At 36.8% G+C, this 13,018-nt stretch overlaps 1 protein-coding gene across 2 annotated transcripts in view; it reads left to right on the forward strand.

Annotated features, from left to right (window-relative positions):
* Positions 1-2,696: 2,696 nt before the first annotated feature.
* LOC148839347 (leucine-rich repeat transmembrane neuronal protein 4-like) overlaps positions 2,697-13,018 on the forward strand; it is a 130,487-nt gene continuing 120,165 nt past the window's right edge. The window contains exon 1 of one of the 2 annotated variants that reach the window (XM_088933772.1): positions 2,697-4,232. In XM_088933772.1, the coding sequence (XP_088789898.1) occupies positions 2,700-4,232 (1,533 nt within the window). In that variant the 5' untranslated portion in view covers positions 2,697-2,699. Of the gene's footprint in view, positions 4,283-13,018 lie in introns of both variants that reach the window. The other variant, XM_088933763.1, reaches the window with a different exon arrangement.

Here is a 13,018-nt window from a genome sequence, read left to right on the forward strand (position 1 = left end):
TTACAAATAGGTAGGTGGTTACGAAAATGGTGAATATCAGAAAATGACCAAGTGGATAAATCAATCATTAAAATAACCATAACCCCCAACTTGGAGATTGTGCTAAGTATTTACCCAAGATGTTGGTATAATTGGAGGCACCTGAGTTCTTTGGTCTCTGGCACAGCTTTGATGAAAATAGTAATAATTCATGCACACTGGGTTAAACAAATATTTATTAATAATGATATACAAAACAACACACAAAATAAAAAATACAACACACAAGTTACATTATGTACACATTTACCAGCAAGGCATTTCAGAGGCCTAGGTCCTAACGACCCTGAAAAACTACAGATTCCTACCAAGTATTCAACACTTATATGATGTCTGTACAGGCCAAAATAAGAAATAAAGCTTCCTTGTAAACCAAACAGAATATTAATGCGTATCTCCCACTAACGAGGAGATGATGTTTTTAACTGGGGGATTCTTTACACAGGAAAGCAGTTCCCTACAACAACAAAATAGCAAGCTGTCTTAACAAGGTTCAAATACCTAACTACAGTCTGGGCTTTCTGGATCATCAGGATTAGGAGCTCTTGCCTTCTGCCTTTCTGTCTCTAGTCATCCCTGCTGTGTCTTCTTGTCTTTTTCTTCCCAACATGCCTGTTTTATGCTTTTTTTCTGAAGTGATGATTGACATCTAATCATTTATCCAAAACTTACTTAACTAAGGTAAATCAAGGTAAACTTTACGATTGCTTTGATCACTGAATCTCGGATTCCTACATCTCAGCAAATATCCTCTTGCTTTGAAGCTCCTGAGAACTGAAAATGCTGACACAAGTCAGGTGTTATCCTTTGTATCTAGATTCTTCAATAGTCACAATTTGCTGTAACAATACTTGGGTATTTTGATTTAACACAAATTTGTTATTGTACAGTTGTATTCGTTTATACTGAAATTGATCAGAGAATTAATCAAACGAAGCTGTGCTAATAACCTGTGAGAATGAGAAATATGTGAATTCTGAACTTTCTTTGGTTAAGTGTTTATAATTTTAAAATTATGATCAATGGGTACTAAAAAACTCATTAATTTCACACCAGATTGATTTTAATACTTAAAATTGAAAAACATAGATATTAAAGGCATTGCAGATGTCAATTAGATTGATAAAATAATAGTAGCAGCAGCCATTATAGAAGCAGCCAAATTCTTCATAGTGAAAAATTGTTTACTTTCATTAAAACTGTTAGTATCTAGTGTTATTAAACTAGCGTTATTAAACAAGCTTTATGAATATTGTCCCATTATGTTTTATATCTGTTTAAGACTATTTCTTGCTTTGCTGTTTTGTCTTTGGGCAAGCTGCATAAGTGTGAATTTGCATATGGAGGTTACTCTCCAGTGGGTTTTCTAGTCTACACTTCACAGTTTATGACTGGCAATATTGATAACATTTTGATTGCAGCGCAAAGGTTTCTCTCTTTCTAACTTGCAAACGAAATGGGTTCACAGAGTTCTTCACATGGTCAGTAATGATATAGTAGAAAGCCAAAATGTAGACTTTAAAATATGAAATTTAAATTGTAACATATACAGTAGTTACAGAATGCAAAATATAAAATGTGTGAACCAAACCATTAACCATACTGAACAACCCATTATCCATTACCCTGTGGTGTCCATTATGCTGAAGAGAGCTCTGCAGGTGTCTCAAGTTGACATATATTGCTGTTGTACCATGTAACACATGGAGTATACACTTTGCTTAGAAATTAATATTCTACTTTTCCAGTTTGATTGTCTTGTCTCTTTTTTGACTCTTTTTTTGACTCTTTTTGGTCACAGTTTTGTCTATTTTTTAGATTCTAATCATAATGTTTTCAGTAGATCCTCATATATCTGTTATATTTGAGGCACTGTTAAAGTCAGTCTGCTCTACTAAAACGGTTCATGATTCCTGAAGTGGTTTGCTATAATATTAGACACAACCTTCATTTAAAGGGGCTTATCACAAAGTCATTATAGCACAAAATTGAATTGGGTTGTGGTAGGGTTAAAATAACAAACCAAACCATTTTTAGATTTTATTTTCGACATTGTAACCAATAAATTAAACCTGAAATGAAGTTTATAGGAAAAATATATTTTACTCTAAATGTAAGGCTAAAAAATCTAGCAATGAATCATTCAGTGTCCTTAAGTGCTTTATTCTAGTTCAGAGTGAAGTGCAAAATCTAAATTGGACGCCTCCAGGTTTATGTACATAAACATCACCTCTTGCATTTTAATCTAAGTGAGCTGGCTTGCATTTTTATTTTTTATCCCTTTGGTCATGTGGGTAAAATAAAACAACTAGTTAGCACTACAGATGGAGAAGCCTGTCCTTTCAGTGTTAAGCCTAGTAATATTCCTTTCCGGTCCTGGAGAGCTACTTCTAGTTTTCATTCTGCCTGAGCTTTTGCACATTATTGAAGTAGCCGTTCTTAAACATCACTGTTTTAAAGTCTTTATCACTGAATTATTTCAGATTGCTCTAACACCTGTAGGGTTGTGGGTCTCCAAACAATGGAAGGATGTTTACTATATTACCCTGTTAGGCTTTGGCTATGGCTTAGATAGCTGTTTAACCTATAAATGTGAATTACAAGTCCATAACCACCTTAATGAGAGAAAATTTTCTGAATTTGTCTTCACAGGGTTCTTCATGAGAGGTGGATGGTTGGCTGTGTCTCTACTCCTTCAGGCTTGGCTCCTCGTGTCTCTCTGTCTGGGGGAAAGACCATGCCCTAGGAGCTGCCGCTGTGATGGGAAGATTGTATACTGTGAGTCCAATGCCTTCCGTGACGTACCAAACAATGTTTCGGCAGGCTGCCAAGGCCTCTCCCTCCGTTATAACAGCTTGCTAAGCTTGCGAGCCGGCCAGTTTTCTGGCCTCAATCAACTCATTTGGCTTTACCTTGACCATAATTACATCAACAGTGTAGACAGCAATGCTTTCCAAGGCATCCGCCGACTGAAGGAGCTCATCCTGAGTTCCAATAAGATCACAGAGCTCCACAACACCACTTTCCATTCTGTCCCCAACCTGCGTAACCTAGACTTGTCCTACAACAAGCTACAAGCCCTGCAGCCTGGGCAGTTCCAGGGGCTGCGCAAGCTGCTCAGCCTGCACCTGCGCTCCAACTCCCTAAAGAGCGTGCCTGTCCGAGTGTTCCAGGACTGCCGCAACTTGGAATTCTTGGATCTCGGCTACAACCGCCTACGTAGCCTGACACGCAATGCCTTTGCAGGGCTGCTCAAGCTAACAGAACTACATCTGGAGCACAACCAGTTCTCTAAGATCAACTTTTCCCACTTCCCACGCCTTTTCAACCTGCGTGCACTCTATTTGCAGTGGAACCGCATCCGTTCCATCAGTCAGGGTCTATCCTGGACTTGGACCTCCTTGCAGAAGCTGGACCTTTCAGGAAATGATATTCAAGTGGCGGAGGCCAGCATCTATCAGTGCTTGCCTAACCTTCAGACCCTTAACTTGGACTCTAACAAGCTCAGCAATGTCTCTCAGGAGGCAGTTGCTGCTTGGATCTCCCTGACTACCATTAGCCTTGCTGGCAATGTGTGGGACTGCAGCCCTAGCATCTGCCCCCTGGTATCCTGGCTCAAAAACTTCAAGGGGAACAAGGAGACCACCATGATTTGTGCTGGTCCCAAGGAGGTGCAAGGGGAAAAAGTGATGGATGCTGTGGAGGCTTACAGCATTTGTAAAGAGACACCTGCACCTTCTACTGAAAAGCCTCTCCCTCCTGCCCAGACTCCACCAAAACCCAGGCTACCCCCAAGGCCTACTGCGCCCAAGCTAGGAAAGGAGGAGTCCCAAGGAGTCCTTCCAAGTCCCTCACCCTCAGGTGCTTCCACCTCATCCCCGGAGCCAGAGTTCGAGCACGTCTCCTTCCACAAGATCATTGCAGGCAGCGTGGCACTTTTTCTCTCAGTGGCCATGATCCTCCTGGTGATCTATGTCTCATGGAAGCGGTACCCAAGCAGCATGAAGCAGCTGCAGCAGCACTCTATGGTCCGCAAACGCAGGAAAAAGGCACGGGAGGCCGAGCGTACACTCAGCTCCCCCCTGCAGGAGTATTATGTGGACTACAAACCCACAAACTCTGAGACCATGGATGTGCTGGTTAACGGGACAGGACCCTGCACCTACACCATCTCAGGCTCCAGAGAATGTGAGGTATGATCCGCCATCCTCCTAAAAACCATTTCCACTGCGGGGAATGAGAGGTAAATTTTTCAGTGCTTTTGAAAGGTGGAATTGTCTCGGTCATTTGTTTGATGATAGAAAATAAGGCTTCCAATGCACTGTAATTGAGATGCTTACTGTAATGACTCAACTACTGTTCTTTCTAGGGACTGTTAAACAGCCCTGAATCCAAACTTAGTCTTACTAAGTGTTTGAATACAGATAGATAGATAAATAAACTAATGTCTGTTTTATATTTTTAATGACTTTTTTAGTATGTATTTCTAATTATTAACATAACTTCTATTGTAAATATCATACAGAAGTCTGAATTACCTCAAATTACTGTGCAGTGAAAGTTTTATTTACTTTAATGTTTTTTTTTAGCTCAGCTGAATTATTTTATTTTCAGTTTGGAGAAAATATGTTATATAACATAGATTATCTTTTTGTATAATCTATTTATTTCAACATCTTCAAACTAAAGATACTTGGACTCAGATTTTACATACTGTACTAATCTGCACTGTATCATATCTAGAGATTTCCCTTGCAGCAGGATTCCATTCTCTTGGTTCCTTTCTGCCTTTCTTCAAGTTTAAGGAATCAATGAATCATAATGTATTCAAGGACACATATTCAAATTGTTTTGCGTCATTATTCACAGCCATCAGAAACTGTGTGATCTGAACAGTTTTAGGGGATGTAATGTAATGTAAATATATATTAATTTATGCAGAGCTAAAAGTATATGAGTCACAGCAGGTTACGGAGAGAAGAAGTTATGTGAATACAGCCGGTAGCATTTTTTTTTCAATAAGATGTCCTGTAATAGATTCGAAAGTTGCCTACTGCATTTATTTAACTTGATAAAATTTGTTAAAATGTGCATATATCATTGGATATTTTCAGGTTTCCATTGTCTACCCTACAGCTCTGTCAGTTTTCATATGTAGTAGTCTATTGTTCTATGTTCTTTCTGCAAAGAAAATTAATTGCCAGCATAAAATAAATCATTCTTCTGGATCGCCTCACTGAGGTATCATTGTGTAAACTTATTCAGTTTTCTGTTCAGCTACGTTAATTATACAACTGCATGTTCAGCTCTCTAATTATTACAGGGCTCTGCCATATTATAATGAGCAGTCTTGGCACAGATATAATGGGAATGAAATGCAACAGTAAACACAAAAATGGAACAGATGTTAACACAGCGGGTAACTGGGATAGCATGGTCTTAGGCATCATGCAGAGCCTCACACAGATGCTCACACAGAAGGTTGTGATTTATGCTACGGCCATGCAAGTGTTTCAAAATGGCAGGGCAATTCAACTGTGTTTTTGAGGTTCCTGGACTTTGTACAATTATGAAGAAACCAATATGTATTTTAGTTTCTATTGATTTTTGTAGGGGCAATACAGTGTATATACAGTAGATGTAGTATGATATGAGTGTGGATTAACTGGGGCCAATAAGTCATGCTATCTTAATTTAATTTAATGTTTTCCGAGAGGGTTTCTTAGGTAGAGTTAAATCTGTATTCTAAATTATAGCACATATGGAATCTACAGTACTCATCTGAAGTCTACCTATTTTGCTTCTCTTCTTGACAGTGTACATTTGCCAATGTAAAGGCATAATATAATACTCTTAGTAACATCCAGTATCCGTTCATTTTTACTCTTCTTTCGAATCCTTATTTTGTTATATGATTTTCTTTGTTTTATGAGAACCTTCTCTCTAATTATTAGTGCCAACCGTTTCTGAAAACTGAAGTAAAATTGTGTGGTTTCCCAAAACTTCACAAAATAAGTTATAATAACAGTATGAATTAATCTCACTGTCAGAATATATCTAAATATACTAAATCGTAGAAAATGTATTTTTCTTTTTCAGAATTCCATAGGTAACCTTAGAAACTAGGGTACAGTATGTGCATACAGTAAACAAATTTGTCACATTTTGACAATCAAATTTGAAGAGTCTGGATTTGGCAGAGCAGGTCATATACAGTATGATCTCAATGATCTGAACACTTTTTTATCATACAGTATATAAAAAACAAATTGTTACAGATGTTAGTTTCAGAACTGATGGCTTAAATACAATAAACAGTTTTGTTGAATATTGTAGAGAATTCAAGTTCTAACTATTGCTGTTACGTTTTACAGCCTGGTATTAACATCCTAGGGCCTTTAGCATCCTAGGGCCTTAAGAAATGCTTCATATGTCACAGTAAAGCCTGGCCTCTATCTGATTCTTCCTAAGAAGACATGTGTCTTATCCCCTCTATCCTGCCTGATTTACTGCTCTCTCTGAGCAGATGACTTCTCCTGGGGCAATGGCTGATCATTTCTTGATGAGGGTGCTAGATTTTTGAGACAGGTTTTTCAGTACCTGGAAACAATCAGTTTTGTTCTTCTTCCATGAAATGACTACAGAACTTATTCGCTAAGGGGGCCGTTTGGCAGAGTGTTAGCAAGATCACAACTCATCCATACCGTATACGATTGCTGAGGGTGAATCATTATAGTGTGCTTGCAGGGTCTGTAGGTCAGCATGAGAAACCAACATGCCAAGATCATGGAGGCAAAAGAATATCATGTTTCCCCTTAGGGAAATCTCAGCCATAATGGCCTCTTTAAGAATGTTTTTGGGGTTTTAACTCTGCTGCCAGTCAGAATCAGTGGCTTCATTCATGCCAAGCCAGATTTTTATTGGAGAGTAATCATATGTCTAGCCTGACTGTAGCAACTTGACTTTCATAAGTTCTATTTCTACAGTATATTTTACAGAAAATTGTCTACTGTTCTTTGCTACATTGGGTAACACTATCTTGCTTTCTGTAACCTTGCTGATACTGGGTCTTATTGGTTACAAAATGTCATGTTGAGTAGGTAGCTGTGTCTGAATGCAGAGACTGCAGGTAAAGGTTCATTCCATGCTGAAAGTTAAAGAAAAGAAACACAACATATCAGCTGTGGTGTCTTCTTCGGGTGTGAGGGACATAGGGAAAGTAGCAAATAAAAAAGGCATAAGAGAACAAAAAAAAAAGAATAGTTAATAAGGGGTGGGAAGCAGTGAAGAAATGGGCATAAAGCAAAAGAGATTAAGTGTCCATAAAGTAGAACAAGAGGAGAGGTGTGGAAAGCCAAAATATGCAAATGAATAGAGAGGATTTAGAAGGAGATGAGTCTGTTATTGAGAGAAGAGGGAAGGTGTGATCCAAGTTTAAGGATAATTGTAGTTTTCAATGTCTTTGTGAAATAAGAGTTCTGAAACCCCTCTGTGAGAATGTAGATGGAGAGATTGGAAAGATTGTGGCCGTTAGAGGTGAAATGGGGAACTCACGGTTTGAAGAGATCTTTGATCTTCACAGCTCTGACATGTTATGTTGTGTCTCTTTTCTTTACCTTCCAGCATACAGTAGAATGAACCTTTACCTGTTCCTTTAGGAAATGTCATGTCTTTCATATCTTGTCATCTTACTTTTCCATCTTACTTGCCTTTTTTCTGTGAGATATGGAATACTGTAGATCAGTTTTTCCTTCAATTCACTTCATCCTACAGTTGGTTCCATATTGCAAGCTAGCAAGAAAAGTGGCAATAAGTTCAGGTGCAGCTGTATTGGAAAAATCATAATACTTGCTGTCTTGGAATCTCCTTTTTACTAGAAAAAGTTGATGTAGTACTGATATTTACTAACTGCTGGGTTATTCTCTGTCAAATCATTTAAAGATTTTGAAAAGGTCACCATGTATCTCAAATTTGAAAATCAATAAAATTAAAGCAATTTCCATAGAGACTAGTCTGAAATTTAAATGGCCATCTCCTAATAATTGCTGGAAAATTATTATTAATGCTTGGATGATACAGCCCCCTTTTTAGTTATGAAAAAATACACAGCACTTTCAGAAGCTAATAGTATTTGAAACAAGTATCATACAGTCACCAAAATCACATCTAGAATGTATTCACTGAATCTAGAAACCACACAAATAAATCAAGAGATTTATTTTAGCACTGTAATGCTGTGACATACTGTAGGTCAAACATTCATCTATGTGTAAAATTTCATTTTTTACATCTTTATTCCAGATATAAAAAAAAGAGAAATGGAAAAAAGAGTACTTATAGACAGAATTACATTTTCAGACATTCAATTCTGAATAGGATTAAGAAAGTGATTTCTTGATAAACGTAAATAAGTAGTTTGATAGTTTGCCTGTGCTGTGTGACTTTATGATTTAATGCACATTCAATTGTTAGTACTACTGTAGATTTTACTGCTTATAATCTTCATTCAAATTATTGATTCAAACAACTTTTTTTGCTTTGTGTTTCTTTTAGTTATTTCAAATACTTGTTAAGGAGAATTACATTTTCTTTCTAAAATCTGTTGTGTATACACTCAGATGTTCAACCAGTACATTTTCCTACAGATATTTCTTATGGGAATAGGTACAGTATACAGTTGTGATAATGCTTTATCTGTTATCTGTCTACAGTCAACTGTAGTATGAATTCACCATACAGTATATCAGTGGGGGACAGCTCGGTTCTATAGAGTCCCGGTTCTGCAGGTGTTGCACTGAGCAATTAAATCATTAATTCCAAAACACATAAAACAATAGCAGCAGGAGTAATCACAAAATAGTATAGAGATCACAATAAGTGGTCAATTTCCCTGGTAAGGTACAGTGCAAGAATCAAAACAAACTTTAGCTATTATACTGTCCAGCTTAGGTGGATGAATGTCATATACCTTTTGGTCAAATCCTATATTGTTTTCCTATTCTTTCTAAGTTTTAGCAGTGGAAGGCAGTATATCATGAGAAAACATAATTTTTTAATCATGCAGTGTCAGTCTTACTTAAGTCTATTTTATTAATGATTTTTTCCTTTTTTAGTCATTATCATTCTTGTGTTCACGTGTGGGAAGGAATATATCAAACATGCCCAAAGAAGTAATCTAATGCATACTTACAATTTCATTTTTAATAAACATATTGCTTTCTTTTTTCTTTTGTCCAGAAACTGCAATTAGGTCTGTAAAGACAGCTCTCTTCAGTAAAATCTCTAGAGATACATTCCAAAATTAGATTTATTCCAAAATTAGATCAATGTGGTAACTAACCTGTGTGTCCAATGTTATACTATCTAAAATATGCCACCTCCTTTGTATGATCTGTCTCATAGTGTTAAAATAAATCTTTTGATGACACACTGAGTCTTTAATGATAAAAAATATTTTTTTCAGTATTATATTTATTTTATGTTAAGTTTAAATAACTAAAAATCTAAGTGTGATTTTTGGTGGCTGTGTTGTGTTTTCATTTCAGAAGGTCTTATCTTTTGACATCACTGTGTTTTTGAGAAAATTCAAAAGGCTGGCACTACCCTATTCCGAGGTACAGTATAAACAAATTTGTCCCGAGAACTATACTGAGCAATTTTTCCAAACAAATGTATCACTTTATTTGTACATGTATGTTCTTAGATAAATAATATATACATTTTTTCAAATGTTTTAGCACATTTTGGTTAGTAGATTATTCATGACTGTGATCAACTTAAATGACTTTAACTGTTGAATAAGCACTAAATCGCCTCATTAGTGAAAGAGTTGATGAGGCACAGGCAATGAGGTGATTTAACCTGTTGGACATCAAGCCTTGTGTAAATTAAGAAACATGTAGAGAGGAATCAACTTGCTCATCTTAACTAGAGGACAACTCGTTTGCACTATTGGTGTATTGGAGGCTGGACCAAACCAGTGCAGTATAGCTCACTTGATGTCTAGAGTGTTCACAAACAGCAATTTTAATTTGTCTGTGAATTTGAGGCCACAATCTGGGAGAAAGCAACTTTGAACCCTCTAAGATCAACATATCATCATCCAAGTGTGATAGTTTTGGCATGAGTGTACAGTCACTGCAGACCTCCACCTGTAGTGATTGATGGCACCTTGACTGCAAATGCTACATGGATCAAGCTCTGGGACTTCACTTGCTGCCCTTCACTGCTTCAGTTGCTGTGAGTGCATGCTCATGTGAAAACACCTTGGGAATAATGAGACAGAATCCCACAAGACCTCATAATGCAAAGTGCTTACTGCGCATGTACACACTTGGATGATGATTTGTGTATGTGTACCTTGTAACCTTCACAATAGAACTCCTGTTGTTCATCTCTGATGATAACAAATGTTAATCAGCATCAAGATTTTACCTACAGTACTGTATGTAATGTGAATTCAGTGAAATGTCAGAGCACCAGCTACAATTTTGTGACTTTTTCCAGCTGTAGGATATACGTTTATTATGTTGCTCATTAGGATTTAACCAATTAAATGTTTTCATTGCTTTTACTAATATACTCATTTTCAACCAAGTCTGTTATTTATGGTGATATTGGCTTATTGAATTGACATGTACTGACCCAGAAGTTGTATACAGTATGTCTTTCTACACTGATAAGTATAGAAATGAAGAAGCATGAGTGATGAAGAACCTACAGTAACCTTTACTCAGAAATGTTGCTATTACATTCTCTTTTTCTATTTTCTTCCTTTTCCCTCTATATCTTATCTGTATTCCCAACAGTGTGCCCTAGTTGGTGTTATAAAGCAAATCATAAACAAAGCATCAGGTTAGTTATTTAACTGGACCTTTAATAAAATAACTATGTGTCAACAGCTACTGTTCCAGTCACCTATGTACAGTACTGTATATCAGGGCCACTGTTTTATATCACATCTGGTGGAATAAGCCAAGAGATTTAAATAACTTGTTTCTGGTAGCAAATAATGATTTAGAGGTAGGGCTGGGAATTGAACTGGGATCCAACTAGTAATAAGTCATTTCTCGAAACCTTCCAGCCAGAGATGAGTTTAAACCAAGTAATTGGCAAAGATATGAAGTGAACCATACAGCGTAAACAAGGAATAACAGATCAGGTAGCTGTGCTATTTGAAGAGGGGGTTGCAAGGCTGCCTATAGAAGTTACTGTTCTATATTTTTTGTTTTCTATGTGTGTGTATTTGTTTGAGTGTATATCCAGGTGTGTCACTACTTTTTAGCTTTGCAAAAGACAGTTCCTGGTTAAACATTGTTAGCTAGGCAGGTGCTTACTGGGGGGTTACTTCTCACAGCCACCGCAGAGGGCTGAAGCCTCTAGGCACCCTGTGTGCTGGCCCTTTGATAACCCAGCCTTTTCAAAAGGAACTCAGATTTAATCATAGCAAATTGATGCCTTTATGAGAGAGATCACAAGCAGTATGAGAGGCAGCTAGAGCGTGTTTTTATCTGACATGTGTTTCTCCATGACCTGGTCATAAGTGACTCAGAGCAAGAGGGAAAAGGCTTAAGCATGACTGGAGGAAAAAAAGAGATAAGAAAAGAGAAAGTGTTGTCATCACAAGTAACTCAATAAGAATCCCCTTGAAAATTGCTATCTCAGAATGCAGCCATTTGACCCCTCCATGAATGATGTGAATGACAATTGTGCTAAATGTCAGTGCCCTGTGATTCTTGTGACCTGCTGTTGCAAGTAATTTTTAATTAATTGCTTCTGAATTAATGCTGATGGGGAAAACAATGAGATCACAGTCTTGTTATGCATTGACACTATGCTGGCTGATTGCATAAGGTATTGAAGCATAACATGTGGGTCGCTTCTTGTTTATGTATGAGGTGTAATTACTATTAGAGAGGCCCTTGCCCTCTTCTACGTGAAATCCAGACTGAAGATACATTGGTTCTCTTAGGCTTTCCCTTATTCACAATCTAATTTCTGAGAAACTTTAACACAATGCAGATACAGTACTTCATTACGTTTTAACTCTGCATTGATCCGTCGATTCTAAATCTCTGAATCTTTGAATTATAAACATAAAGATGTACATAAGTTCAACTGTATTTTATAATATTTGCATGTAAGCTAAAAATTGAGCATTTGATCTGAGCTATATACAGTATATATATAGATAGATTGACAGCTCTGATGCAACTTTTTTTAACTATACTTTTTGTTTTGACCTTTTAAACTTGATACGTGACTATTACCTCTGTATTTATTCACAATATCATATTGCCTTATTAAAATTGATTTTACATAATACTATGAATGGTGGTCATCTTTCTATAGTGTAAGTATTTGCTGATTTTATCTTAAATAAAGCCTTAGTAAAATCCTTGGAGTAGGCACCTACAGTATGACAGTTGAACATTTCCATGAAAGACCTGTCACACATTGAGCAGAATCTCAAATCATTAGAATATTAAGTTGATAATCATTTAGTCATTCATATCCAAGTTAAAAAACTGTACTAGGAATAACAATCAGTATAAAAGGTAAATACAAGTTTTTTTTAAAGTCAGATACATGAAAGATATACCTTCATTGCAGTACTTTCAAATTATCTGCTGCATAGTTTCGTTGTTGGTGGTTTTAATTCATTGTGTTTCAGTGCGGAAATTGGAAAGCTAATGTGTCACTGAGTGGCGCTGCACATGTGAATGTGCCGTATGGTTTGGGGAATCTCAGGGGTGCTATTTCAAAGACATTTGTCTTTTTTTTTAGTTTCCTAGCTAATTTAGGAAGTTAATTACCTGACTGTCATTACTTAGGCTCACTTGTAATACTATTTGGCTGCCTTACTGATTTAAATTTTTCAGCAGTTTGCTGAAATGAAAATGCTATAAGGTTTTTTCACAAGGTTAGGTTATTCTGTCTTAAACTGTGCTAACAGTTTGTAGGCATTATTTGGGTTTCT

The sequence above is a fragment of the Atractosteus spatula genome, chromosome 2, assembly GCF_055471065.1.
Source record: "Atractosteus spatula isolate fAtrSpa1 chromosome 2, fAtrSpa1.hap1, whole genome shotgun sequence".
In the NCBI taxonomy this organism is placed as follows: domain Eukaryota; kingdom Metazoa; phylum Chordata; class Actinopteri; order Semionotiformes; family Lepisosteidae; genus Atractosteus; species Atractosteus spatula.